Raw genomic sequence first — 27,995 nt, forward strand, 5'->3', positions numbered from 1 at the left:
TACACATTTACAAAAAGTTTTATTGACAGGTTATTTGACACTTAAATATTTTTTATATTCTTGGCATCAGTTTAGTCAGTTAGACCTTTAAAGTCAGTCTTGTGAAAACAGACAACAAACCAACATCGTGGCTAACGAAACGCATCAGTTCAAAAACACTGACATTAGGACAGTCGTATCAACAGCACATTCAAAGAGCAATCTGGATTCTGCATCTAACATTCCTATAATAATGACACGGCATGATTGAAGAAATGACAATAGCACACGGAGCGCTTTACTCTTGCGATCTTGATTCAGCATCTGCTGTTGAAGGTCCTTCTGAAAACAGCATCACTGGGGTTCGTGTTCAAGCAGTTCTTGGCTGCTGACAGCCTGTTCATTGCTGTGCCGCCTCATGTCATATCATTAAAAAAGGGGATAAGGGAGTAAAATCAAAGGCTGTGAGCGGTGATCCATCTTTTGAATGTCCATTCATGTACTATGGACGCAGCAGCGCTCATCTGTTCATCTTCCACCGGGGCTTCCTAACAAAAACCTATGGATGAGCAAAGCAACATTAGATACGGTCGGTCAGTGAAACCTGAAGGGCTTGAATGGACGTCTGCCTCACCATTCCCCTCGAGCCGCCACAGCCTCCTTCCTCACCAGCCTCTTTGTGTCGTCCAGAGGAGCAGCAAGAGCTTTCAGCACTCTGGCACGGAACGGCAGGACCTGAAACAGGCACCAAAATTAATCAAATCTGTGATTTCTAAAGTCAACATGATTTATTCTGGGAAGTCATCTGAGCTAAAGCCCTAAAACCAGCTTCTCTTACCATATGTTCAGGCAGGCGAGAGAGAGCATGAACACAGCGGAGAGACGCAATTCTCACTTTCTGTCAGAGTGAAGATAAAGTCAACATTAGGCAAGCGCTGTCAGATTAACTAGAATCAGATGCAAACGCTCTCTGCAGTGCGCTGTTACGTGAGGTACCATAGCAGGGCTGGTGGCGAGGGCCAGCAGGCGGGAGAACAGCGCCTCCAGCTGGTTCCTGAGGGCCGCCGGGGGTTCCAGCAGCACCGGCTGCAGGCAGGACAGAGTGGACAGCTGAACCGCCTGATCCGGACACGACAGCGCCTCCAGCAGGAGTGGCAGCAACTGGCAGAGAAAAGCACACTTAACACGCTGCATATCAGATAATACTTCTGAAATCATTTATTTGAGCAAATTCAACTCACTGCAGGAAGCTCTGTGAGCTGGACTTCTCTGGGAAGGTTATTGACGATGTGCGACAGGGCTTTCAAATAACAGGACTTCTTCTCTGTGGAAAAACAAAAAAAACAAAACAATTTACACTACCGGTCAAAAGTTTGTGATAATTTGAAAGAAGAAGTCTCTTTTGCTCACCAAGGCTGCATTTATTTCAAATTAAAACAGTAATATTATGAAATATTATTACAATTTTAAATAACTGTTTTCATTTTGAATATATTGTAAACTAATTTATTCCTGTGATGCAATGAACTTTCAGCATCTTCAGTGTCACATGATCCTTCAGAAATCATTCAAATATGCTTATTTGATTATTTGTATTCGATTATTATTAATAATAGCTAAACATTTTTTTTTTTTTTTTTTTTTAGAAATCATGATACATTGTTTAAGTATTCTTCAGGAAAAGCATTTTTTTAAAAACAGAAATCTTTATAACATTATAAATGTCTTTACTGTCATTTTTGAACATTTTAATGCATCCTTTCTAAATAAAAGTATTAATTTCTTTTACTTTTATTAACATTGATAAGAAGACACTTTCTTAAGCAGCAAATTATCATATTAGAATGATTTCTGAAGGATCATGTGACACTGAAGACTGGAGTAATGATGCTGAAAATTCAGCTTTGATCACAGGAATAAATTACACTTTACTATATATTCACATAGAAAACAGCTGATTTAAATTGTAATAATATCTAGGGATCATTTGCACGAAATTTGGTATGTAGCATCTACTCACAGGCAAAAAGATTATTGATCGGCCAATCCGTTCTCGTGTAGCGCATCAACGAATTTGACGGCGAACACGCAAAAATGGATTTAATGCTGTATCTTCGCAATGATTTAGTGTATTAACACCAAACTTGGTATATGTCATTAAAGGCATGACTTGTGGGTACATGCACAGTATCGTCAGAGCGCCACCTACTGGTGCCGAGATAGGAAAAATTGATATTTTTGCTTATAACTTTTGAATGCCTTGTCCTAAAATCATGAGGATGGTCTCCTTAGATTCCTTGAGGCATACCGAGTTGAACGATATCCAATTTTCTTTGGTCGGCCATTTTGGGCGTCAGCCATTTTGAATTGTCATAAAATGCTGTGTTTTACAAATGCATGAACGTATCGTTACGAAACTCGGTATGATTCATCAAGACCATGTTCTGAGAGGACCCGTAAAGTTTTAGGTCAGCGCCTCCTAGTGATCAAGAGATATAATGAAATTTATGAAAATGCTTATAACATGAAAAATTCAACATATTGTCATTTAACTTACATCATTAGATTTGTTGGCTTATGCCGAATCCTACGATACCAAATTTGCCATATTCTACCATACTTACTGTCCGCCATATTGAATTTAATTCAAAACCTACTTTTTCGAACTCCTCCTACAAAATTTCCGATTTGTATGAAATTTGGTATGTAGCATCTACAGACACTCACGACAAAATGTTATTACAAGATTTCTGATAGACCCAACCGTTGTTTTATACTGTGTCAACAAATTTGACGGTGAACACGCAAAACTGGATTTGATGCTGTATCTTCGCAATGATTTGGTGTATTGACACTAAACTTGGTATATGTCATTAAAGGCATGACTTGGGGGTACATGCACAGTATCATCACAGCGCCACCTACTGGTACAGAGATAGGAAAAATGACTTTTGAATGCCTTGTTCTAAAATGGTCTCCTTAGATTCCTTGAGGCATACTGAGCTGAACAATATCCAATTTTCTTTAGTCAGCCATTTTGAATTTTGTCATAAAATGCTGTGTTTTACTACTTTTTCGAACTCCTCCTATAAAATTTGTCCGATTTTATACGAAATTTGGTATGTAGCATCTAAAGACACTCAAGACAAAAAGTTATTAAAAGATTTTTGATAGACCCAACCGTTGTTTTATACGGTCAACAAATTTGACTGCGAGCACGGCAAAATGGATATGCAGCTGTATCTTTGCAAAAGTTCTGTGTTGACAGGAAACTTGGTACATGTCATCACAGGCATGACTTGAGGGTGCATGCAGAGTTTCGTCATAGCGCCACCTACTGCTCAGAAGTTATAAACCATGATATAAGTGCTTTAACTGATGTAATTTAAACAGCTTGATCCTAACCTCATGATCACAGATGTCCACAAATATTTCCTTGTCTGCCCTTATTCAGCTTGACCCCGGTATTGCTGCTTGCAGCTATATTTCACAATTTTTACTATATTTTTGATCAAATAAAAGCAGCCTTGCAGAGCTAAAGAGACTCTTTCACAAAACATTCAGCAGTAGTTGTAGATGCAAAGCAAGTAGAGTGATTCCGTCATATTGGTTGTGAAGGCAGGAAGTGCTAATCAGGTACCCTGCTCTGCTGAGTCGAAGCCTTTAACGAGTTTGGTTGAGTTTTCAGCGAAAAACCGCTGTCTGTACATGATGCGCACATCTGCGTGGCAACTGCGATTGAGCACATCCGGCGAGTCGCTCATGAGGACGCAGAAGCCGTCGGCCGCCTGAGATCCTAATTCCGGGTCACTCAACAGAGCAAAGAGCTGAAAGACAAGTGAAGGATGGAGAGACCACTCAAACACTGAACCTCTGAAAATAGCTGGGAAAAATTTTTTTTTTTTGGAAGAAATAAATCCTACCTTGTCAGTCAGAGCTGTTGATAGTGGATGGTACCGTAAGAGGAGGGCTTTGGCCACCTGTACAAAAGAAAAAGGTGTGGTTCTTGAGCATCAAACTAACATGTTTGAGCTTCTGTTTGCCATGTTTGATGTGCTCTAAATTAGGGCTGGGTTTATAAAAAAAAAAATAAAAAAAAATTTATATATAGGATTTCTCAATTTTAAACGATTCTCATTTTTATGAACCGATATCAATTCTTAAATCCCAAGAATCGATTAGTCCATCCTGTTTTCAGTTGATTTGAACAGAACATTGTAGCGCGTCTTCCATCCAATAAATCGCAATAAGCTTTGTGCTTTGTTACTTTTGATATGAAACAAAGTCTCAGATTTCAAATTCTGTCCATTTTATTACACAAAAAAAACAAAACACATTTTGGCGCTGTTTAATGTGGCGTGCCAGATTGCTGTAGCGCCTCAGTTCAACAGAAGCGAACTCACGTGAACTGATCATCTCCTCCACTTTAAAGGGATCATGAACTGCATTGTTTTATAATGTTTCCTGGGGTGCACTTATAATATTAGTATGCTTTTCATCCTACTAAGAGAAAGAACGTGAAGTTGAGCATTTAGTCACTGGTTTGATTTACTGACACACAGACAAAGAACATCTGACTGTACATGAAAGATCATCAAAGGCCAAATTCCCTTAATCATTCATCACAATGAGTAAAACCAAAGAATATAGTTCTGATGTGCAGCAAAAGATTGTTGAGCTTCACAATATAAAATGGCTATAAGAAAAAAGTTAATGTATTGAAAATAATTAAATAATTAAGAAGTTCCAATCAACTAAAGATTTTACAAATCTGCCTGGAAGAGGATGTGTGTCTAAATCGTCCTAATGTGCGGTGAGGAGGAAAGTTTGAGTGGCCAAAGACTCTCCAGGGATCACAGCTGGAGAACTGCAGAGATTAGTTGAGTCTTGAGTCTCAGAAAGCCTAAAAAAAAAAATGATCAAACAGCACCTACATCCCCACAAGTTGTTCAGGAGGGTTTCAAGAAAAATTCAGTGCTCTCATCCAGAAACAATCTCCAGCATATTCAGTTGTCAGACAAGACTGGACCTTTAAACGGGACCGGCTTCTATGCTCAGATGAAACTAAAAAAAGAGCTATCTGGCAGCAAACCCACCAGATGGGTTTGGCGCACACATGGATAAAAAGTACCCCATGCCCACGGTTAAATATACTGCTGGATCTTTAATGTTGTGGGTTTATTTTTCTGCTGGAGGTCCTGGACATCTTGTTCAGATACATGTCGTCATGGATTCTATCAAATACCAACAGACAAAAAACAAAACCTGACCGCTTCTGCTAGAAATCCAATAATGGGCCGTGGTTGGATCTTCCATCAGGACAATGATCCAAAACCAACACAAAAATGTGTCTCTGAGCACAAAATGAAGCTTCTGCCATGATCATCCCAGCCCCCTGACCTGAACCCTAAAGAAAATGAGTGGAGTGAATTGAAGAGAAGAAGCACCAACATGGAGCTGGAATCTGAAGGATCTGGAGAGATTCTGCATGAAGGAATGGTCTCTGATCTCTTGTCAGGTGTTCTCCAAACTCATCAGGCATTATAGGAGAAAACTCAGCTGTTATCTTGGCAAAAGGAGGTTGCAATAATTGTGGCCAATGTGAACTAGAGAAAACATTTATTTCATAATGAGCTTTTCCCCACATTTTCAATTGTTTTACTTAAATGAAAGGTTAGAATTTTTTAATGAAAGATCAAAAGGATAAACAATGCAGATTTATTTTCACAACCACCTTTGCTCATATTTACCAAGGGTGTCAATATTGGAGGGCACTGTATATACACATTCCAGGATCAGTCGTTCGCTGGACCTGGTGTCAATAAAACCTTTTATTGGACTAGCAAGGAAGTTTTCAGTCCTGAAACTTACAGGATATTCTTATAGTACGATGACCTCTTATATATCAAAAGTTCAAGGAAAAGTTGATTTCTCAATTCATGACCCCTTTAAAACCAGTTACAGCACGAAATAAATATGAACGAACACCCAAAGACATTAATGAAACAGCTTGTAAACAATGTCACATTTACCTCAGAAAAACCATATTCAGTGACCATAAACTCGTTAGTCAGCTACAAAAACTCTAGAGAGAGATATGCACCATATTACGTATTCATTATAATTTTTAATGTTCTTCAATATTTAATGATGTTTGAATAAATTCATCAAGTTTTTATGACAGCCATTTAAATGTTTATATTTCACAAAAACAAATTGGATATAATTATGTGATTGTAAAGTTAGTATTATAAAACTTCCTTGAGTGTAATTTAAGTGCTTGTATACAAATCAGTTTATTTTAACCTTCAATATTATAGTAATCTAGTACAAACTGACTCCTTGTATAATTTACAGCATTAGTTGAGAGATTTTTTTCCTGTACTGTACCTTATATCCAAAATAATCTATATTTAGTTGAAATCAAATCGAATCATGAAATTTGTGTCAATACCCAGCCCTACTTGATTGATTAGTGTTTATATGTGAATAAAAGCCTAAATTTAATCTGTCCAAACAGTGGAACAACAGAAGACTAACAGTTCAGAAATGGAAAAAATGTTGGCAACTCTCTTGATTTTGTCATTACCCAGAGCAGCAGTGTGAACGCTTGTGTTCGCTGGGAAGAGGAAACGTTGTCCAGCTCCACACTGATCCTCTTCAACACTCTCTCCAGCACTGCGTCAAGAGCTTCACCTGAACACACACAACAGATCAGGTAAATCAACTCCAGAGCTCAAATAACTCGTTCGTTATTCCAGTGACCTACATTGATAGAAAAGAGGTCAGTGGTTCCCAAACCAGGCAAATCCATTTGTCATTCAGAGCGCTTGCAGTACATCATAAATAGAATGGGGCATCAGTTTACCATCAGAAATGTGTCGCGTCACGTCACATATTAATATTTTGTGTTTAATTACATACTTGTGTGGCAAGTAGCCGCATAATAAAAAGGGGTAATTTCGCAGTGGGGTCTTGTATCAACCTGAAGAGATTTCTTTTGCAATCTGCTGACTGTCTAGCGGTGTCCCTTAGCCTTGCCGCACCCCACTTTTTATAACTCCCATTAGTTTAGGAACCACTGCATTAGGCCATGTAGCACAAAATTCAGTGCATGTGATTTAGGAAGAAGATGAAAGATCCTCTGTATACCTGCCGGCCTCTTGTTGACCAAACCAGCGAAGCATTTTGCAGCAAACGTGTAGGAGAAGAGGTGTGAACACGTACAGCTCAGATCTTCCAACTGGACCAGAAGCATGTCAATCTCAGGAATATCCACCTGTTGTGTAAATGATGAAATGAAGATCTTTTGCAATAGCTACAACATCTGACATGACCAGTGCCATAAATGCTGTTTCTCATGCACAAATCGCATTAAAAATATTTATTTTGGTTCAGCCAACGGCAAATGCAAGTCTTAGTTTCAGTGAGAACCGGAGCTTCCCAAACTTGTATTGAGAAACACTTATAAACCTGCTGTTGCTTTAAGGGTTTTCTGTGGTTTTCCATCTTAAAATAAAGCTTGTTTGAATGTTTGAAAATGACAACCCTCTATAATGCAAGTAAATAACTCACATTTGCAACTAAATCTTCTCTCTTCACAATAGATCAAGAATTAATTTGGAATTATTCATCTTTTAAGAACAAGCAGAAGAGATGCCGGTTTCTCCGGGAGTGGGCGGAACTAATGCGCAAACGGCAATCTCATTGGCTGGCACTCATCTATTACGCCCCTATTTTGATTTCAGCAAATCTGTTTAAGCAAACGCTGACAACGTGATTTAATATTCATCAACTTAGCAGCTTATCAATCCTTAGTGCGTTGTATATTGTTAGTAGTAGGATTAGTAGTAGTATTATTATCTTTTAATAATAATTACTATTATCTATTTTTTTTTTTTTTTTTTTAACATAAACACTGAATGACCAACAATATCTTAAGCACCACCACCAGTCCTAAGTTTAAATGACAAATATACATGGTTACAAAGTTTTAGTTCTAATTAATAAAGTTCTATTATTAAATATTGCTTGATTATCATAACATAATGCTTGATTGACTGATGTTAAGAGTGTATGTTCAGAGATATATATAAATATATATATATATGCGTAGAGGGTTAAATGAAGAAAATAAATATTAGTATTGCAATGTTACAGTTTGTATTTTTAAAGAAAAATATAATAATAATAATAATAATAATAATAAAGTAATTACTATTATTTTTATTATTATAGTCATATTTAGAAACAGCCATAAATATTAGTATTGTAATTTTATTGTTGCAGTTTAACGTTGTTTATTGATATTATATTTGTCTTAAATACTAGATATTTTTATTTTACAGTGAAATGTTACAATAAAAATATAATATATAATGTATATAATTGCTATTATTATTATTGTTTGTTATATTATAATATTTATATTGTAATATTTCACTGTAAAACAAAATCTAGTATTTAAGAAAAATATAAATAATAATATTATTAGTCAGTGCTACATAATCATTAAATAAAAGAAGCTTTTTTATTTTAAAAGTTGCATTTTAAAAACATAATTATTTTTTATCAGAAAAAAAATTGCAACTATTTTTTCCCCAAATAGTGCAGCCCTACAATAAAGGACAATAAAGCCTAACTTACGCTGCGTGGAAGAGAGCAAACACAGGCCATCAGCAGACACACCAACTGAGACGGACCCCAAGACTCTGCCTGGCTCTGTGGGGAAAAAGCAGCACACAAACAAACCCTCGAATCATCGACAAACACTCGTCAGAAGCTGCTGCTAAACTGTGGGAGAACGTTGAGTAGATACTGATGATCCGAGAGACATTACACCACCATTCACTTGAGATATGTTAAATTCTTCCAGAACAGATTCTCATATCGAAGTTGAGCTCAGTTAATTGGCAAATGTAAACGGTTGAGTGTGATTTATCTCGTCACACCTGGAGCAAGTGGATTTGGGAAGGGAAGGCATTCTCCGGCAGAAAGGACACATCTCCATGCAGGAACAGAGAAACAGCCTGGGCGGCCATGCGGGACGCTGACCTATAAGAAAACAATAAGTCTTGTATTCAAAATTGTATATATTTTTAATTAGGGTTAGGTTAATCACAATGATTAATCTATCTTCATTTTTGATAACAATTCTAAAATCTGTGCTGTTTTCAGTTGAAGCTTGAACAAAACATTATTTGTAGTGCGCCTCGTTTGTCTTGTGACGCTTGAATTGTTTAAAAGCATTTGTGTGAATAAGAGCATGAACATATAATGTAACGCTTGCCAAATTATGATGGAAAAAACAAATGCTGTGTTAATTGCGTTAAATATTTTTAATTTGAATTTTTATCTAATTTTGACAGCACTAATATTTATATATAAATGTGGCTTGTTCCCCTGGACTCACCCTGATTGTAACGCAGCACAGGCTGTGCTGATGACCGGAACTAAAGCAGACAGAACGGCTTCATCCGTGAGTGGACTACTGCGACCTGTCGAACAAACCCACAGTTACATCTACAAACAGCACAAACACTTACATACACCAGACAATCATGACAAACACTGACCAGAGTCTCTACTCTGCAGTGCCGCCTGTAAGGCCAGTCCTAGAAGTCGTGGAATGATGTTGTCATGGAAGAATTGTCCAATCTCCTCAGCGTCATGCGCGTGCGCTGCTATCCTCTGCAAACTGATGCATGCAGCGGTCACTTCCTCCATGGAGAAACTACAGCTACCTGAAAGATGAACAACATGTTTCTGCATTATATCAGTATATCGGGTACTGCTTTGAAACAATCTGTATATGTATAAAGTGATATATAAATAAAGGACTTGACTTTATATAAGAATCAAATAATTAATCCATGTGATATACTGCCAAATGTATTGACCAAACAGAAACCAGAACGGGAACAACCAGATTTATAAAATTACAGCGTTTTCCAGTAATTACCACTAATTTGTCCTGCCAGTTTCATATTGAACTGAAAATATTTTAATATTTTTTATATCATCATCATGCCAAAAGATCTCTAACACCATTGCTTAGGCAAAGTATCTGGTCAATTGCACTAAAATCTTTAAAGCGATATGGCTTAGTGCACTTAACAAATCACAAAATGCTGCGATATTATTAATATATAGTCTGATCATTGTGTGTTTCAGAGTGAAGCATAGCACTGTGTTTACTTCCATGCGAGCAGTTCATGATGCAACGTGCGCCACTTTATTTTCACAGCCGAGTAATCTCTAACATTTTGTGGATGGATGTTTAAAGCGTTTCACTGGGTTTGTAATAAGAAGGATTTGTATATATATTCTATTGTTATAGAAACATAAAAGGTCCTGCAGTTTTCTGCCAAAATAAAAGCTCCAGGGTTTAACTTTTGCAAGTGAAGAAATTAAAAGGATACTTCACCCAAAAATGAAAAATATCCTATGATTTACTCACCCTCAAGTCATTTTTCAGAGGAACACAATCGGAGATATATTTAAAAATATTCTGGCTCTTCCAAGCTTTATAATGGTAGTGAATGAGGGGCGAGATTTTGAAGCCCAAAAAAGTGCATCCATCCATCATAAAAGTAATCCATACGGCTCTAGGGGGGTAAAATAAAGGCCTTCTGAAGCGAAGCGATGGGTTTTTGTAAGAAAAATATCCATATTTAAATCTCGCCCCCCATTCACTACCATTATAAAGCATGGAAGAGCTAAAATATTTTTTAATATAACTCTGATTGTGTTCATCTGAAAGAAGAATATCGTGATTCCTGTTTTTCTGTCCCCAAATTTAAGACCTCTTGAAATGATAATTAAGACTTTTCTTATACCATTTAAGACTTTTTATGGCCTTAAATTTGATACAACTGACTTTTTAAGGACCCACGGGGACAGTTTTTCAAAAATGATTATCAGAAAGAAAGAAAAAAGCTTTTTGTAAAAAGGTACCGTAAATGAATGTGTACCTGTGTGGGCTGAAGCCAGCACCTGTAACAGAACGGGAGTGCTTTCCTGCACAACACCGAGCTGAGATGACACAGACGCCACCGCCGTCACACACCGCTGACGGACAGCTGCGTTACACTCTGCAGAGAAAACAAGTCCCAGATTATCTGTTAAACTGCCATGGATGATGTTCATGTGTCTGTGCATGATGTACACTGGGTCTCACCTGACAGGATCTCTTCCCTCAGCCGAGGAATCATCCTGGAGATGAAGGCTTTGGGATGCAGATGAGCCAGAGAGCCTGAACACTCCACGACAGCCAAACTGAGAGACAGAAACGTCAGTGCGGGAAAAGCTTTAAAGGAATAATTCAGGTAAAGATGTAAACACATCCTGTGATCTTCCGTGTGCGATAACTACCTCACTTGAGTATCTCCTTCCTCCAGAATGAGTCTGGTCAAATGATCAACAGCTTTCTCAATATCTGTCTGAGCCAACAAGCCTGTGAGGAGCAAAACAAAAGTGACATAACACACAACATGAGCATGAATCATCTGACGGTCCACATTTATTCAGTGTTCAGCAACTCTTATTTTTACCCAATTTGCTTCAAACTTGACCCGAATAATGTCAATACAAGGCAGATGTAGACCTGCAAAAGGATTCTTGATATCTTAAATACCGTTGCCATGGCAACACGTCAAACTTTTATAATAGTCTTGGGTGTTTTTGAGGCTCTTAGCATGCTTCAAATTGCATGAAACTCAAAACACATATCAAAGTTGTCGGCCAGTAGACATGGGCAAAACCTTAGAAATGGGCGGGGAGAAGGGGCTCTATAGCGCCACCTTTTGACAAAAGTTGGAGGGTTAGTCTTACCTACAGTCACCAAAATCCTGACATATATTGTTCTCATCAAGCCGGCTAACTTTCTAATTTACAGTCATTAGCGCCGCCCAACAGGAAGTCAGATATTTTGGTTTGAATGTGAATTTTTTGAATAATCAGGCTCTGAGTTTTTAAGTACTCCTCTTAGGGGATTCATGTAATCGCCACCAAACTTGGTCAACATGAAAGAAAGACACTGAAGATGCTAAGATGCAAACGATTACAGGATATCTTGAACAGTGTTGCCATGGCGAGGCATTAAATTAAGGACAAAAAAGGGAAACAGGAAGTGTTTCATATCGTGTAAAATCATTGTTTGATTTAAATTAAATTAAGATCATATGTTGCCCGCCATGCACAAGTTTCCTTAAGCTACCGGGGTGGCGGTGGTGCCGGGGCTTGGGCCCGTCATTGCTGCTTGCAGCTATATTTTTAGCTTAAGTTTAATATTAAGTAGGTTTTTTTTTTGTTATGTGCTTTTGTCATTTTTATTAGTTATTTTCTTTTTAAATATTACAGTTTAGGATAAATTCATTTAAGTTCAGTTTTTGTTTTACTTCCAGTTTGTATTAATTCCAATTAGTAAATTTAGTGCTTCAACTTCAACTTATTTCAATTACTTACCAAGACAACATTTCTAATTTTTGTTTAGTTTTTTCATCTTATATTTATATTTTAGCTAAATTCTCATGAAAAAAAAAAAGAAGAATTTTAGTTAAGGATAATAACTCTGCTGCCCAGTCGTGGACTAGTTATACGGACGAAGTAGAATAAATCGTTTCAGTCTCACTAGTTTTCTGGGCTTTTCAAAATTTAAGGCAAACTTTGCAAATAGGTCATTTTAAGCAATTGAGCAGTGCAAACTATTTGCAGAAGGAAAATTACCAATTCACTGTTACTCGGAAGAGAAAAGGTTACCCAATCATAACAGACGTCATTGACATTTAAAAATACAGTACATCAGAGAGACATAAAACTACATAGGTGGGCTTAAAAATAAATAAACTTTATAGTTCATGTTCTATTCATGAAATACATTAAATACAATGAATAAAAATGTTTACCAAGGCATTTATTTGATCAAAAATACAGTAAAAATTGTGTCATATTATTACAATCTAAAATATCCGTTTTCTATGTGAATATATAGTAAAGCGTAATTTATTCCTGTGATCAAAGCTAAATTTTCAGCATTACTCCAGTCTTCAGTGTCACATGGTCCTTCAGAAATCATTCTAATATGATGATTTGCTACTCAAGAAACATTTCTGATTATTACCAATGTTGAAAACAGCTTCATATTTTTGTGGAAACCATCATACATTTTATTTTCCAGGATTCTTTGATGAATAGAAAGTTCAAAAGAACAGCATTTATTTGAAAATCTTTTGTAAGATTATAAATGTCACTTTTGATTAATTCAATGCATCCCTGCTGAATAGAAGTATCAATGCTTTTCAGAAATGTAGTGTATCCACTCACCGGGCTGCTGTCCCAGCGCAGTAAGCACACGTGTGGCTGTGACCTGTAGACCAGCACTAGACTCCACCAGCGCAGAAAACACCACGCTACACAAAGACTGCTGAAACGCAACCAATACACTCTCCTCTGTGTACATGCAGGAGACAGAGAGTAATGCATGTATATTTAAAAAATACTTAAAACCTGTTATAATAAACTCTTTCCACCAATATGCACATAAACAAATGTGCAAATGTGTTATCTTGTCACATACCTCCATCTGCAGGCCGGCTGAGTGGGGTGGGCTGCACGAAACCCTGCAGAACCTCCAGCAGGGTGCGCCGCTGAGCACACTGTATAAAGATAAGGTCAAATGAATTACGCATTACAACACAGTGTGATTGTGTAAAGACACTGGCTCATTTCTGATTATATCTGCAACTGTGTGGGTGTTTCACTTGCATTTGCAACTAAAAATAGATGTGAACTGTAAAATGTATTTAGGAGTACATGTGCGAATGATAAAAAAATCCTTAAAAAAAGTCAGTTTTATATGTTTTATGGTATAACAAACTTATTTTAAGAGGTCTTAAATTTGGAGATGGAAAAACCCAAATCATGATGCAGCCTAATGTGATTACTAAACTTCAGATGGTATGATTTCATTCAATAAATAAGCACTGTAAGTTTCAAAGTAAAAAAACACTATATGTAACACACGTTATGCGGTTTCAGAGAAGTTCTCAAATCAACGAATAAGTGCATACTAGAGCGGATGTGTTTACTCGCTGATCGGTCTTGGTCACGTGACCACTAAAGAGCGCTGTGAGATCCAGTGAGAAGTGCTTGAATTCAGCGAAGAACACAAATGTGTCTATGATTTAAACTAGTTTAAAGCCAGATGAAACAGGCCCGTTTTATTTTTTCCCCCAAACGTTTACATTTTTCTGGATTCCGTTTGAATTTTTTTGGACTCCATTTTAATGGTTAAATTACATTTTAGTAATCAAAAAGCATGTCTAATTATTTGAAATCATGAAACTTATACAATTTAACAACAAAAGCTTTTCAAAAATTACATTTTTAAGGCCCTGTGAAATACATTATTTTTTGTTTTAGGTTGTCTGGATTCCATTTTAATGGTTTAATTAAATTTTAATAATCAAAAAGCATGTCTAAACTAATTCAATTTATAAAAACAACAAAATGTAGTTTTTTTTTTCTTCAGAAATTCTGTGTTGTGTATTATAATTTTTTGTGCAATCAAATGAAGGGATAAAACATTAATTTATCTTTTAATCATATGAAATTAAACCTTTTTGTCAAAGTGCTGCACAATTGAGTTTTACTGTTAAAATTAAAACATGAAAGAAAAATTGTGATTATTCCTTTAAAAATAAAGTTGTAATAATACTTTATTATTATTATTAGTGTTGATTAGGGGTGGGACGGTTCACTGTAAAAATCAAACCGTTCGGTTCTCCACCCACGGTTCGGCACGCGCTTGCACCGCGGTTCATCCCAAATCTGACGACGCATCTATAATATGGTTTGTTGAAAACAACGTGCAAAACAGACAGAAGTATGTTTCAGTCGATAGATGTGCATTCTAGTTTCCCAATACTTTACAACAGCGATGATCAAAAGAACACGGACAAAACAGTCACTCGTTGTAAACAAATGTTCAATGACGTGCCGAAAGCTCTATGACCAGTCATTTACGCTATCAGGTGAGACCTGAACATCTCACGTTGCTGTCTGTGTTTAAACTAAACTCATTTAAACTTTGCCAATTTAAACATTCATCTGTAAGACGCGAAAGTGAGGAGATTTGTGTGTACTCATCCGAAGCGCGTACATGGAGAGCCGCGTCACAGCGCACAAATACTCTCACGCAAATTCTCTTTCAAGTCTTGCACCTGAACGGACAAATTCACAAAAAAGTTATGTCAACATGCCCATCTTAGCGAGTATCCTAACAAACATAGTAGATTATGTCTTAGGAGAAAAACAAGACAGACAGCGCATGTGTATCAGTCTCAGTGTACTGGATCTTTGAATTATGTCTTAAAGAGACAGCAGTCTAATATTCCTTTAATGTTAATCGAACGACAAAGGACGAAGAAATCACTCTTGACTAGGGCTGCACGATAACGGTTAAACTGATAATCACGATTATTCTATCAAAAAGGGTAATGTAGTTATGGCCATTTTGCACGTTCTTTACCAACCTACACTTCACCCAAAAGGCCTGTAGGTGGCACACCGACTTCATTTAACCAACTATGATAACTTCGTTAGATGGTAAATCAATACAAAACACATGGTTTTGGTGAGCGCTTTCTAATCTGCATTCACATTAGATTTTTAAAGCAACATAATTCGTTTGCAAAGAGACAAACCACAGATTCAGACTGCCCTGCAAATTCGTAAAGCAAAGAGCAAAGTTTAAAAAAATGCCCCTGGCGATAGGATTTTCAACTGATTAACATTATGAAAACTGGTAAAACCTTTAGGAACTTCAAAAGATAAAACAGCGAAACTCCTAATATTATTTCCAATAATTCCACATTATGTTCATTTTCCCAACTGCATTGTCACATAGTTTGCAAAAGTGCATTCTGCTAACAGTAAGGTGGAGATCCGTGTTGCATTTGTTCATCGCTGAAGGTTTGATCGTGGCAGATTTAGTCACACAAATATAGTACAAGTGGCTTGTGAAGAAACAACAACTGGTTGTATGACACTTTCATTGAAGCAGAATTTCGCTGTGGAGATCGCTAAACTACAGCGCACGTTTGTTTTTAGATCAGCGCTTCTTCCGCATTTAGAGGGAACGCGTGCACAGAGTTGCCAGATTGCGTAAAACACCAGGAAGAAAGTATATCCTTTTAAGGGAAAAGCTGGGGGATTTAAGCTCTTTGCATCTGGCAACCACAAGCATGACTGCTAGTGGAGGCTTGTTATCAATGCAAGATAACGCAAATCCCAAAGAAAAAAGGCTAAATAACGAGCGGGCCAATATCGTGATGATTATTTGTAGTCAAATCGAGAGAAGCAGATATCGTTATCGCGATTAAAATACGATTAAACATGCAGCCCTACTCTTGACTAAATAGCTTTTGTAAATGTTTCATCTTTATTTAACTATTCAAAGAAGATTATATGCAGTGTTCATTTATATTTGATTACTTTATTCAATTTCTGTACCTGAAAGCTGTTAGATAGCTGAAAAACCTGTAAAGCATTGTTTATTTTACTTGTATCTTAGCTCTCATGTATTTATTTGTGCTGTTTCTTGTAGGTAGATTTTTTGTTTTTATTTTCTTTATCTTTATTTCACAATTGTCCTATTTTTTACTGAACACAGCACATACCGAACTGTACCGAAACCATGACACTAAAACCGTGATACAAACCGAACCGTGAGAAATCTGAACCGTCCCACCCTCAGTGTTAATATTACTATTACATTGAGGCATAGCTAAATTCTACTGTACAAAAGTAATATATTTCAGTCATAATTTCTTTAAGTTAGACCAAACTTTTATTTTGATGGGTTGTTGTGAAGACCTTTGAGTTTGTGTGTTTATGATATAACGCTAGTTTTTCTCAAATTAAATGATGAAATGTTCATGAAGTTCATGCGTTCATGTCCTCATATAGTGAGGCGGCAGTGGCTGAAAACAGCGCAAGCGTCACGCGTGCTTCAGTGTGTGTGTGTGTGTGGTAAATGAAAACACGCATCTGTGCCATTCATTCACACAGAGACACGCAGAACATGCATTTAAATAGTCTTTTTGTGGTTATATAATCACAGACACTAGTCTATATCACGATTTGATTAAAGTGTACTGACCTACTTTTTAGTTATTCATCAAAAATTTTAATTCCGTGAAAAAATTATCATTCTGTGTTATACAGTAAATTCCGCTTTTATGACAGAATTTGTGCGTGTTTTCTGCATCATGGAAATCAAAGGGCCCTAAAAATGATGTGTCAAGCCATGTGCAGAGAATATTGCTTGAAGAGAGTACCTGCGTCCTGTTATTATACTGCTCCAGGAGGGCAGGTATGACGACAGCCGACACTATCAGACTCGCTCTGTATGAGGCTCCGGCGGCGGCCTGCAGGAGTTTGGCACTGGGCCACACCAGCTTGAGGTCTGGCTCGCAGAGATGGTGCTGACAGTCTGAGAGGACGAGACACACAACAGGCATGATGGTAGAACAAGCCTGGGCGGCACTGACACATGACTGCGTGTGAGAACAGTTATGAGTCTGATCAGTCTCCTTTGTCTGGATAATTAAAGAGGACCTAGTGTGCTTTTTTACATGTTCATCTTTCTTTAGTGTGTAATGTTGTTGTTTAAGCATGAAAAAGTCCCTCCAGCGGGAGTTATTCTCTATATCAGTGCTTCCATTGTAGTCACAATATTCCTCATTTAAATAATTAATATGCAGAATAAAGTGGCATTTCCCAAACACCAGTCACAACACACTACTCCAGCCGACCAATCAGAGCACATTGTGCTTTTCAGAAGGAGGGGCTTCATAGAGACAGTAACTAAACAGAGCGTTACTGACAGACTGGGAAGAGAGGAGCTGAACAATGGAGAATATGAGGAAAATAATCAACAGAGCTCAAAAACAACATCAAGACTTCGTAAAAGGGCATAAAATGGCCTCTTTAACGAGATATTTAGCTATTTTTATTCTCATTCTTGCATTAAATTCACGTACTACTTTGAGACTTGTTTGAATCCACCATTTGCAGGTACCTTTGAGGACGAGGTGCAGAAACACCTGCAGGTAATCCTCTGAGTCTGAGCTGAGCACAGAGCGAGACAGACAGGACGTGAGCGCACTGAGAGCCGACAGACCGGCCGATTCCACCCTCTCACTGGCCGTCTGGAACACCTACACACAGGAAATGAACTCAAAGATCAAACATACTGCACAGCAAAGTTTTCAAATGGTTTATGCCAGATATAATGACCCCCATCCTAAAATTAAAAAAAAAAAAATCACCAATATGCTTTCATGTATGCAAAGACCCACATATCCTGTGAAAAAATATATTTTTATCTGGAATATAAAAGAGAATATATTAAATATTATCTATGAAATTTTACTCTCTATTAAGTTGACAATATTACTGAAAAAAATTTTTTTATTTATTTATATATTAAGTAATTATTTAATTTATTTATTATTATTATTATTATATTTATTTATTATTTTTTTACATCCACAAAACCCTAGTTTGAACAGTTATTTTTTTAGCAAAAGCAAGATATAGAAATTATTATTTATTATTATTAATTATGCAAGGAATAACTAACTTCTTAAGTGGAAGCCCTTTTTTTTAATTACTTGCAGTATTCGGCACATTCAAGCTTTTTAAGCTGTAACTGGATCTTACGGCTGACACAACTGAGACAAGGAAACCCAGTTCATTATTTGAAGTCAACATGGACAGATACAAGGAAAATATTAGGGCTAAAAGTGAATTGTTTCTAAATCTCTACTGAAATACAATTATATATGAGGCATTAATACAGAATTAATGCTGTTGGAGTTTGGCCTGTAAATAAATTGAGCTGTAGAGGTTTTTTTTAGGCCAAACTAGAGAGTTTTGGTTTTGGGTTTTATAGGTCTTATTAAAGATATCCAGCAAAGAGCAGTGAGGCGTTCTCTCTTATTAGAGAAATTACACATGCTTCCTTTTGTTTTGTCCCAATAATGATTATTATATACATATGGAAGTGGCCCAAATCAGAATCGAAAAGATTAGATTCCAAATGGTTTGTGCTGTTCTTACAGTTATAAAAAAAATCAGATCGGAGTCACATATGAGCTAGGGTTGGGCCGATACCATCGTCCATCGCTGATGCTGACAGACATCATCCCCCCAAATTCCGTACAATTACTACAAATATACATATTTTTAGGTAATAATAACTCAATGAAGTTGTTTCCGATCACAATACAAATTACATTCAAAACAGTTCAATGAACAATTTAAACAGTAAAGATTTTATTGTGCAAAAAACACCAAACGAATTATGATGTTTTACACAAACTAAACCACTGATATTCAAATGGCGGACTGTATCATGTTTCCATCCGGACCGTGAGACAGAACGGTAGCACCGTTTTACTGTTTCTAGTTGAAGTGAGCAGCGTGTCAAAACAGCGGTGCGAATCACACAAGCACTCAGGATCGTTTGTGGTAACGATATTTCAGCGCTTTATCCTCTAGTAGTTTATCCAAAGCCAAACACACTTCATTCAAGCCCTTTCAGCTCTGTGTGCGTTCTCTCTTTCTCCAGATGCGCGCCACATTAAAGGGGGGGGTATAATGCTGTTTCATGTATTCTGACTTATTTACACTGTTAAAGGGTTGGATTGTCATGCTAAACATTGGACGAGTTGGACGTATGACGGAGTATTTCTGTGCCAAAAATACTCTTCCAAATCCTCAAACTTCGCTGTCTTTTTTTCGAGTATGGGGCTGTGTGACATCGTAAAGGTTGGAATTCCTTGTACGGGCACTTCTCCCGGTAGAGCATACGCGCACACGTCGAGAGAGAGAGCAAGAGCAAGAGAGGAAATGTCATTGCTGGCTATGATGGCCTGAGCCATCGGATTTCAACAAAAATATCTTGATTTGCGTTCCGAAGATGAATGAAGGTCTAACGGGTGTGGAACGGCATGAGGGTGAATAATAAATGACATTTTCATTTTTGGATGAACTAACCCTTTAAAAATAACCATAGAAACTGATAGTTGCAATCACTTCTTTATTGGTTAAAATGAATAGAGAATATCTCGTGTTATTCCGTGGCTGCTCGAGCACTCAGGATCGGCGCTTATGGTTTCATAAACAAGGCCCAGTTCTACATTGGATTTACAGATCATTTGAAACTGAAAGATGAAGCGGTCACAGCGGTAATGAACCCGGTCATGAGTCAGAGCCGCAGGTGGAGAGTAAAACTGCTTCAAATGTCTGTTTTGTTGGCAATAGGCGCCTGAGTGCATATAATGTAAACAACACGAACGAAGTGAATTCATAAATTCATTATTCATCATTCACTATACGCTATATTCATTATAGTGATTCAAAAGTTATCCAGGGATAATGTGATGGTGTATTGTGTGTGTTTAAATACATTTGTTTCGATAGCTTGCAGATGATCGCTACGCAAAAGCTGCGCATGTTCGTGACTCTTTAGCTCCGCTCACACGGCACGCCTCCAGGCGCTCGGCTGTTTTCGGAAAGACTCGGTACAGCGTATGTATCTTTTATAAATATGATAAAACTAAAGACTTTTTGGAGATATGAAAGATGCACTACTACTCAATAAGTACTCAAGATTAACATGAGATTGGCAGAAACCGTGTGTGATATCCCCCCTTTAATGGTGCGTGTCCACTGGCGCGGAGCAGAGCGAGCGTTTTTAATTCATTCTAACACAAGTTGAGCTTAACCTCATCGTCCATTGCGATGTTTTACTGTAGACACTGTCTGATGCCAATTTGGTAGACACCTAATATGAGCAAAAAAATAAATCAGATTTGGGCCACTTTTGCCAGCAGTGTGAACGTAGCTAAAGAGACATTGTGTCCAAACCGGCCCTCAACCCAAAGTGACCTTTCTGGATGCTTCGTCCTTACACTCAAGTTGTTTGATACTTCAAATCTTGGCATAAAGTGGTGGGAAAAGTGTTGTACAGAGCAAAATAATATGAGAAAAACACCTGTGAGTTCCTGCGTCCATTGTTTTACACCGTTCTCTCTTACCTCTCTCCGTATCGAGCTCCAAAGGCCTGGAAGGAATTCTGCCAGCTCTTTATGAGTATATGTCAGACCGCAGGCGGCCTACAACACAGAAGAATAGTGTACAGTTTATTTATAGCACACCAAGACACGTTTTTTAGGTAACGCTTTATTTCGACAGTCCACTTTAGACATTCAACTAACTATAAGTAGCTTTGCAAGTACATGTCAACTTATTCTACTAACCCTAACTTAACAGTCTACTAATACTCTAATGAGAGTTAGTTGCAAAGTTAAATATAGTTAATAGAATGTCTAAAGTGGACTATCAAAATTAAGTGTAACCGTTTTTATTGTTTTATAAAAGATATTTTCAGTCTCATATTTTCATTCTCAATCCTGAAGCAGAATCAATTGTGAAGAACTGTAATCCAGTAAGTGCAGAGTCTGTATTGTACCAGTGTCAGCAGGGAGTCCACTTTGGCACTCTGAACATCTGAGTCCAGCTTCTCAATGATCAATGGTAACAGAAACTGTCAAAGGAAATGACACAAAATGAAACACACACACACACACACACACACACACAGAGAAACATTCCATTCTTTGAAAATATTTGCATAATTTCCAGTCTATTGATACACACAGCCATTGAGTATAATGCCAAACAAAGGCTTATTGAGTTGAGGTCTGAATTAGGTTTAGGTCCTACCTCCGCAAACCGAGACGTCCCAGTAAGAACAGCCCGTAGAGAAAGAATAAGATCTTCCTGTGTGATCCCATGAGGATCATTGGGTGGCTGAGAACAGACAGAAGAACAGAAATAGAAATCCAGTTATCGACATGTCAAGTCTTTGTACAGTGACCATGAACGATCGCGAATACAATCTTACTCCTAAATGACAGCGACCGGTTATATGTGTATTAAACCTGACAAATACGATCACAGCGAACATTCAAATCTGCGTTCTGATCCAGAAAGAGCCGTTGTCATGTATAGGTACCAAACAGGTTCACAAAAAGTCTTTTAAACAACACAATATCATTATTTGTCTTACAAATATTTAAATTATCACCGAAGTACTGGGATAAATGTTTATAGTGTGGATATAAACACTCATGTCTACAGTAGCGATCAAAATAGAGTAAATCGCCATGTGAAAGTAACTTGATTCTTCAAATAAAGATTGTATCAATTATATATTTACACCAGTAGGTGGCGACAAGTGACTTAAAAACTGTATTTGTCATTGAATCATTCAAGACATTCTCTTCAAAAATACTGATTAGTAATGAAACAAGTCTTTATGAGTGAGTCACTGTATCATTCATTCAAACCAATTTACACATTTTCTAAACAACAACAACAACAACAAAAAAACATTTATAATGTTACAAAAGCTTATATTTCTAATAAATGCTGAGCTTTCTATGCATCAAAGAATCCTGAAAAATAAAATGTATAACTGTTTCCACAAAAATATGAACTGATAGATAGAAGTGCTTACAGGGCTGAAGTCTATGGGGAAATAACAGGACGTCACTTCAAAGAGTTCCTCTACAAATTTACCTGAAAAAAAAAAAAAATAATTAAGACACTTAAATCATTGACCAATCAACTTCCTGTTGTGAATTGTCAAATAAACATCAGACTTTTTTTTATATTTAATTATAATCAGAGGCCGACCGAGAGTGGATTTTATCAATACGATTATCGGCAAGTACAGTAACCATATATATCGGCAAGTACAGTAACCATATATCGGCAAGTACAGTAACCAATTATCGGCAAGTACAGTAACCAATTATCGGAAAGTATAGGTAATAATTATCGGCAAGTACAGTAACCGAAACTATTGGTTGATTAATCCATTTTCAGCAAGTACAGTCCAACCTGTACTGTTTTATAATAAGGAAAGCATCTGCTTAAAACAGTACAGGTACCGATTATCGGCAAATACTGGAGCCGATTATCGGCAAGTACGGGTACCGATTATCGGCAAGTACAGTAACTGATTATTGGCAAGTACGGGTACTGATTATCAGCAAGTACAGTAACCGATTATCGGCAAGTACGGTAACGATTATCGGCAAGTACGGGTAATGATTATTACATAAATGTATATTACATGTATAGTATTTTTTGTTTCTATTTTAGAACACTTGATGATGATCTAATCAAAATAACTAAATAATATGAATTGCTGTTATGAAAAAAAAAACAAAAAACAAATCGGACGTGTTTCTGATTTGTTTATACATTTTTTTGGCTGCATGAACAATTTAACCGATTGTTCCACCAATCAGCTATCGGTGCCGATTAATCGGCAAAACCGATAAATAGGTTGACCTCTATTTATAATTGTATTAAAATCTTTTTTATAAATACTTCATTAGATTATACTAACATTTTACTATACATTAATTGCATTCCTTATATCTGCAATTTCATTGTACACTAACCGAGATCGTAACCCCTGTGAATGATGTTCCTGGCCACCTGGAACGCTAGCAGGAGGTTGCGTGGATCCCGTTCTCCATCTACTGACTGCACAAATCCAAATGTAAAGTCTGCACCCAAACCTTTGAGCTCTGTGGAACAAGAGATATTTGAGCACGGTTCAGATGCTGCTCTTTTAAATACAACAAATGCAAAGGCATTAACACAAAGGCGAGAAAGACCGATTGCTGGCGTTCCTTACCTTCCTCTCTGGACTCCATTAGACTGATAAGGATGTTGTAAACACATGATCGCTCAGCCAACATCAAGGACTGTTGCAGAGAAATAAGGGAGAAAAACAAAAACTCGCTTTGTCGCTTTCTGTCTTTAAAAAGGATTTCTGTCTAGATACTTGTGACATAAGAGCAATAAAGATGTCAATCGGTCAGCTGTCACTACATTGGCATTGATGCACATGATCATGTCATATAGCAATGATTGAAATATGCCAATAACATAACATTGAATAAAATTTCAAGAATTACAATAGGTTGAACATGATAAATCAGCAATTGTTTTCAATAACTTGTATGAATTTAAAGCTCAGCAAGGCTGCATTTGATCAAAAATACAGTAAAATTTGTGAAATATTATTGTAATTTAAAATAACTGTTTTCTATGTGAATATATTGTAAACTGTAATTTATTTCTGTGATTAAAGCTTAAAGCAGTCTTCAGTGTCACATGATCCTTCAGAAATCATTCTAATATGATGATTTGCTGCTCAAGAAAATTTCTGATTATCAAGTTTGAAAACAGTTCATATTTTTGTTGAAACCGTGATACATTTTATTTCTCAGGTTTCTTTAATGAATAGAAAGTTCAAAAGAACAGCATTTATTTGAAATAGAAATCTTTAGTAACATTATAAATGTCTTTACTGTCACTTCTGATCAATTTAATGCGTCCTTACTGAATAAAAGCAGTAATAAAAAAATCCCAAAACTTTTAAACGATAGTGTAAATATAATTTTTGTAACAGTATCAGTGAAAATCTGAACAACTGGCTGACATCTTCTGAGTGAAGTGTATTCATTCGGACTGAAATATTCACCTGAACATGAACATCCTGAAAGATGGATCTCAAAATGGACACAGCTGAACCAGGAGGCAGAACCGAGCATTTTGTCTGAAAGGAACCAAAAATGATAAATATTAAGGTGATTATGACTATAACAGATTAATAAGCAAAAGTACTCCGACTTACCAAAGCCTTGAGTCCCTGAAGAACATGTGGAGTGATCACATAGTGATCCTTCAGTCTGTTTTCATAGAAAGCTAACAGGACCTCCACTGCAAACAAAACGTGTGTGTGAGACGCATCAAACGTCAATAGATTTTCAGTTTAGACCATGATAGATTATTAATGCATTATTAATTTCAAAGAAAAGCTATTCAGAAATCGTACCCTCCCTCTCAGAGAGGCAGCTGTAGCATTCCTGCAGGACTAGAGACAGGAGCTGAACTCCTCTGCTACGCGTCTGAGGCTGAGAGCTGGTCAGACTCAACCTGCATGGAGGAATCGAAATTAATAAGTTATAATAAAACTGACAGCTGTCACAATCACCACTGCAGTCTGAAATCTACAGCTAAAATATCAGATATTCATGCAGCACTAATAACTGTAGTTGTACTTTTATTACAGTTTGAATACTAGAGAAAGGCAGGAGGAGGATGAAAACACAAACTCAGCTCTCATAAATGTGTAAAGTTATAAAACAATATAGAACACTTTACCCCAAAGCTTCAACCAGCTGGAGAATCGTGAATTGTCCAGTCTTGACACCTTAAAAGAGACATGAACTCATGTTTAACCCTGTAAAGCCTGACATATTTTTTTAAATAATCTGTTTTTTTAAATGGAAAAGTTTATTGAACTTTAAACAAAAACAAAAAAATACCCCACAGATCATTTATTATAGCTTGTCAAATTTGCCCCTATTTGGGTGTGAGCAAAAACACGCCGTTTTTGTGTGTGTCCCTTTAAATGCAAATGAGCTGCTGCTCCCGGCCCCCTTTCCAGAAGAGGGCGGAGCTTTAACAGCTCACGCTTCGGTTGCTCAACAACAACAAAGCTGGAGAATCTCACGCAGCCAAAATGAGGATTGTCAGTAACGGTGTTCAGCCTTACATTGTTCAAACCGGAGTCGACACTGATGGAGAGACTCAGGAAGAAGTTACAACTTTTAGACGTTTCTGAATGGTTAGTGGATAAATTTATGTAGTTGCTGTGGAGTTGATTCAACTCATCGACTAGCATGTGCCGTCATGTTAATCTTTTGTGCAAATCCAGCGTTGAATTGACCCTCGTTTGTGAAGCAGTCCGGCGTAAAATGACGGCATGACAACAACACTCTACAAGAACTCTTCCTCTTCTCTAAAGATTTTCGCAGCAAAAAAATAAAAATAAAATCAGGTGAACAAGGTGGACGTTTTTACTATTATACTAAAAGGCCTTTACTTGCTAAAAAAGTATATGGGTCATTGACGAATATGGTTTTTAAAAGTGTTAAATGGAGATATAATTAATTTTGAAGTTTTATTAAGTGTTAACAATGAGATTATGTGGTTTTTATAATCAATTAACACTGATTTTGTCATTTTTTTACAAGATGGACAAAATTTGTCACCAAAAAAGTCATTCGGTTTAACCAAAATTTCGGTTTTACCGAATGACGATATTTTCAAACAATGCTAACAGGCTGATATCTAGCTAGCTAGCAAAAGGACAATCAAACATTATTAATTTAATACAAGTTTGTAAAATATTACAACATTTTCCATGTTTTATAGCGGTTGTACCGAATGACCTGATGTTTCGGGACATGCGTATGAGCAAGTGAAAACATGAATTTTTCAAATAGTTAAAAGAGAGTTAGTTACTTTGCTTCACGATCATGTGGCCCTTTGCAGGTGTCTGAATGATGTCACATCCTGTCACATGATATTGACCGCATGATTTGATCCAAAATGGTCCCTTTATATTGGTTACTCCGAATGACATCAATGAAATTCATTTTTCCGGACATTCTTTCTCATAACAAAGCAACGACTTCTACACATAATTTTAATACCATTTTGCACTATGTTGATATATGATGTTATAAAATCATGCCAGAATAAAAAATATATACATTTATTACATTTAAAGATATTTTAATCACAAATGAAGTGGCTGTATTGGCCTTTGGATGACCTTTTGACACTTCAAAATCCCTTTATATGTAGTAAAATATAATTAAAACCTTTTGGATTCAATAAAATAGACGTAGTTGTACTACCTTACATACTTTGGATGTCATATCTTTGTTTGTTTATTATTATTAAGGCCTTTGGACAAAAAAATGACCCGTCATATCATTGACCCATAAACTGTCAACAAGATGACATAAGGCATGTAAGTTGATCAATATTGATCATTTAGAAGCCTAAAACTCACGTATTAGATATGAAAGTGTAGGCTTTATAGAGTTAATGTACATATACGCACTGAAGTAACACACACTGTCAGGTTCACACAGAAGGGCTCCGCTAGCAGCCTAGCAAGGCAAGCAAACAAGCCCTGAATAAAGAAAAACAACGGCATGGCAACACCTCGTTTGGAGGTATTATCAAGCAAAAACACCGTTCAATTCTAACAAAGGTCTGATGTTTGTGTTCAGCCGCTGTCAGCAGCCACAGTGCGTGTGTGAGACACAGGATGTGGTGATTAGCTCAAGACACTCTCACACACACAGCATCACACGCGGCGTTCGCGCTGCTTTTCTAATAAAGCTTTTATTAAGGGTCAGCGCTTAAAGTTGCAAGACACAGCAAAGACGAGAGAGACCAATGAATTAGTTACCTGTAGCGGTGTCTGTGGCCTTGCTATCAACCTGTCCTGACACGAATTCTTCCACTAAACCCAGCAGCACACTGTTATCCGCGGCCATCCTGAAGAGCAGCCAGCCAGAGCTTCAAACTCAGCCGCGCATGCGCACAAGAGCTGTGGCCACCGCGAAAGGACTTTTTTGCGTCTAGTTTTGAGTTTAAAATAGTTTCAAAGTACATTTTAAGATCATTGTTACATAAGGTAATATATATGAGTATTATTCTGGACGTTAGCATGTCAAATTTTGCTAAAACATTTAAAAGATGAAAAATAAATAAATAAATAAATAAAGTAAAATATCGTAAGGTTCTAAATTTCAAAGTTGTAAAGTCAATCCAAAATGAGAGAGAAAAAAGGACAATGAAAAAAAAAAGTCTTTGCTAGTCTTTTCTATAAAATAAGATTAGCGGTTTTTAGTATCTGATTAATTTAATACATTTTCTTATATCACGAGAATACTGTACTTTCAAGTCTCAAACACAGATGTGAGACTTTTGTAAAGTGCAGTCAGAGCTTTCCTAAAATGGTGGAGATGCCCAACTCTTGGTTTGTATCATTGGTA

The 27,995-nt window shown here is 36.8% G+C and overlaps 1 protein-coding gene across 1 annotated transcript; it reads right to left on the reverse strand.

The window, feature by feature from the left end:
- Nucleotides 1-27,567, reverse strand: mms19 (MMS19 homolog, cytosolic iron-sulfur assembly component). The gene is made up of 31 exons (XM_051914495.1): nucleotides 27,407-27,567; nucleotides 25,300-25,348; nucleotides 24,971-25,071; nucleotides 24,770-24,855; nucleotides 24,617-24,691; nucleotides 23,765-23,834; nucleotides 23,526-23,654; nucleotides 22,571-22,632; nucleotides 21,775-21,861; nucleotides 21,521-21,595; nucleotides 21,087-21,164; nucleotides 18,062-18,200; nucleotides 17,319-17,473; nucleotides 13,556-13,634; nucleotides 13,303-13,428; nucleotides 11,353-11,434; nucleotides 11,159-11,256; nucleotides 10,953-11,072; nucleotides 9,555-9,722; nucleotides 9,392-9,476; nucleotides 8,931-9,033; nucleotides 8,626-8,700; nucleotides 7,132-7,258; nucleotides 6,569-6,675; nucleotides 3,903-3,959; nucleotides 3,620-3,806; nucleotides 1,221-1,303; nucleotides 976-1,140; nucleotides 818-877; nucleotides 614-714; nucleotides 1-538 (listed from the first exon to the last, which is right to left on the reverse strand). The coding sequence occupies exons 1-31, from the start codon at nucleotides 27,492-27,494 to the stop codon at nucleotides 508-510; spliced, it is 3,048 nt and encodes a 1,015-aa protein (XP_051770455.1). The 5' UTR covers nucleotides 27,495-27,567; the 3' UTR covers nucleotides 1-507.
- Nucleotides 27,568-27,995: the final 428 nt, after the last annotated feature.

This window comes from Ctenopharyngodon idella, chromosome 12 (genome assembly GCF_019924925.1).
Source record: "Ctenopharyngodon idella isolate HZGC_01 chromosome 12, HZGC01, whole genome shotgun sequence".
In the NCBI taxonomy this organism is placed as follows: domain Eukaryota; kingdom Metazoa; phylum Chordata; class Actinopteri; order Cypriniformes; family Xenocyprididae; genus Ctenopharyngodon; species Ctenopharyngodon idella.

Coding starts and splice junctions, on each gene's coding strand:
- mms19 (XM_051914495.1), bottom strand. CDS start 27,494: ATGGCCGCGGATAACAGTGTGCTGCTGGGTTTAGTGGAAGAATTCGTG. Junction 23,655..23,764: donor AATGGAGTCCAGAGAGGAAG/GTAAGGAACGCC, acceptor CTTGTTCCACAG/AGCTCAAAGGTTTGGGTGCA. Junction 6,676..7,131: donor GGTCAACAAGAGGCCGGCAG/GTATACAGAGGA, acceptor GTGTGTGTTCAG/GTGAAGCTCTTGACGCAGTG.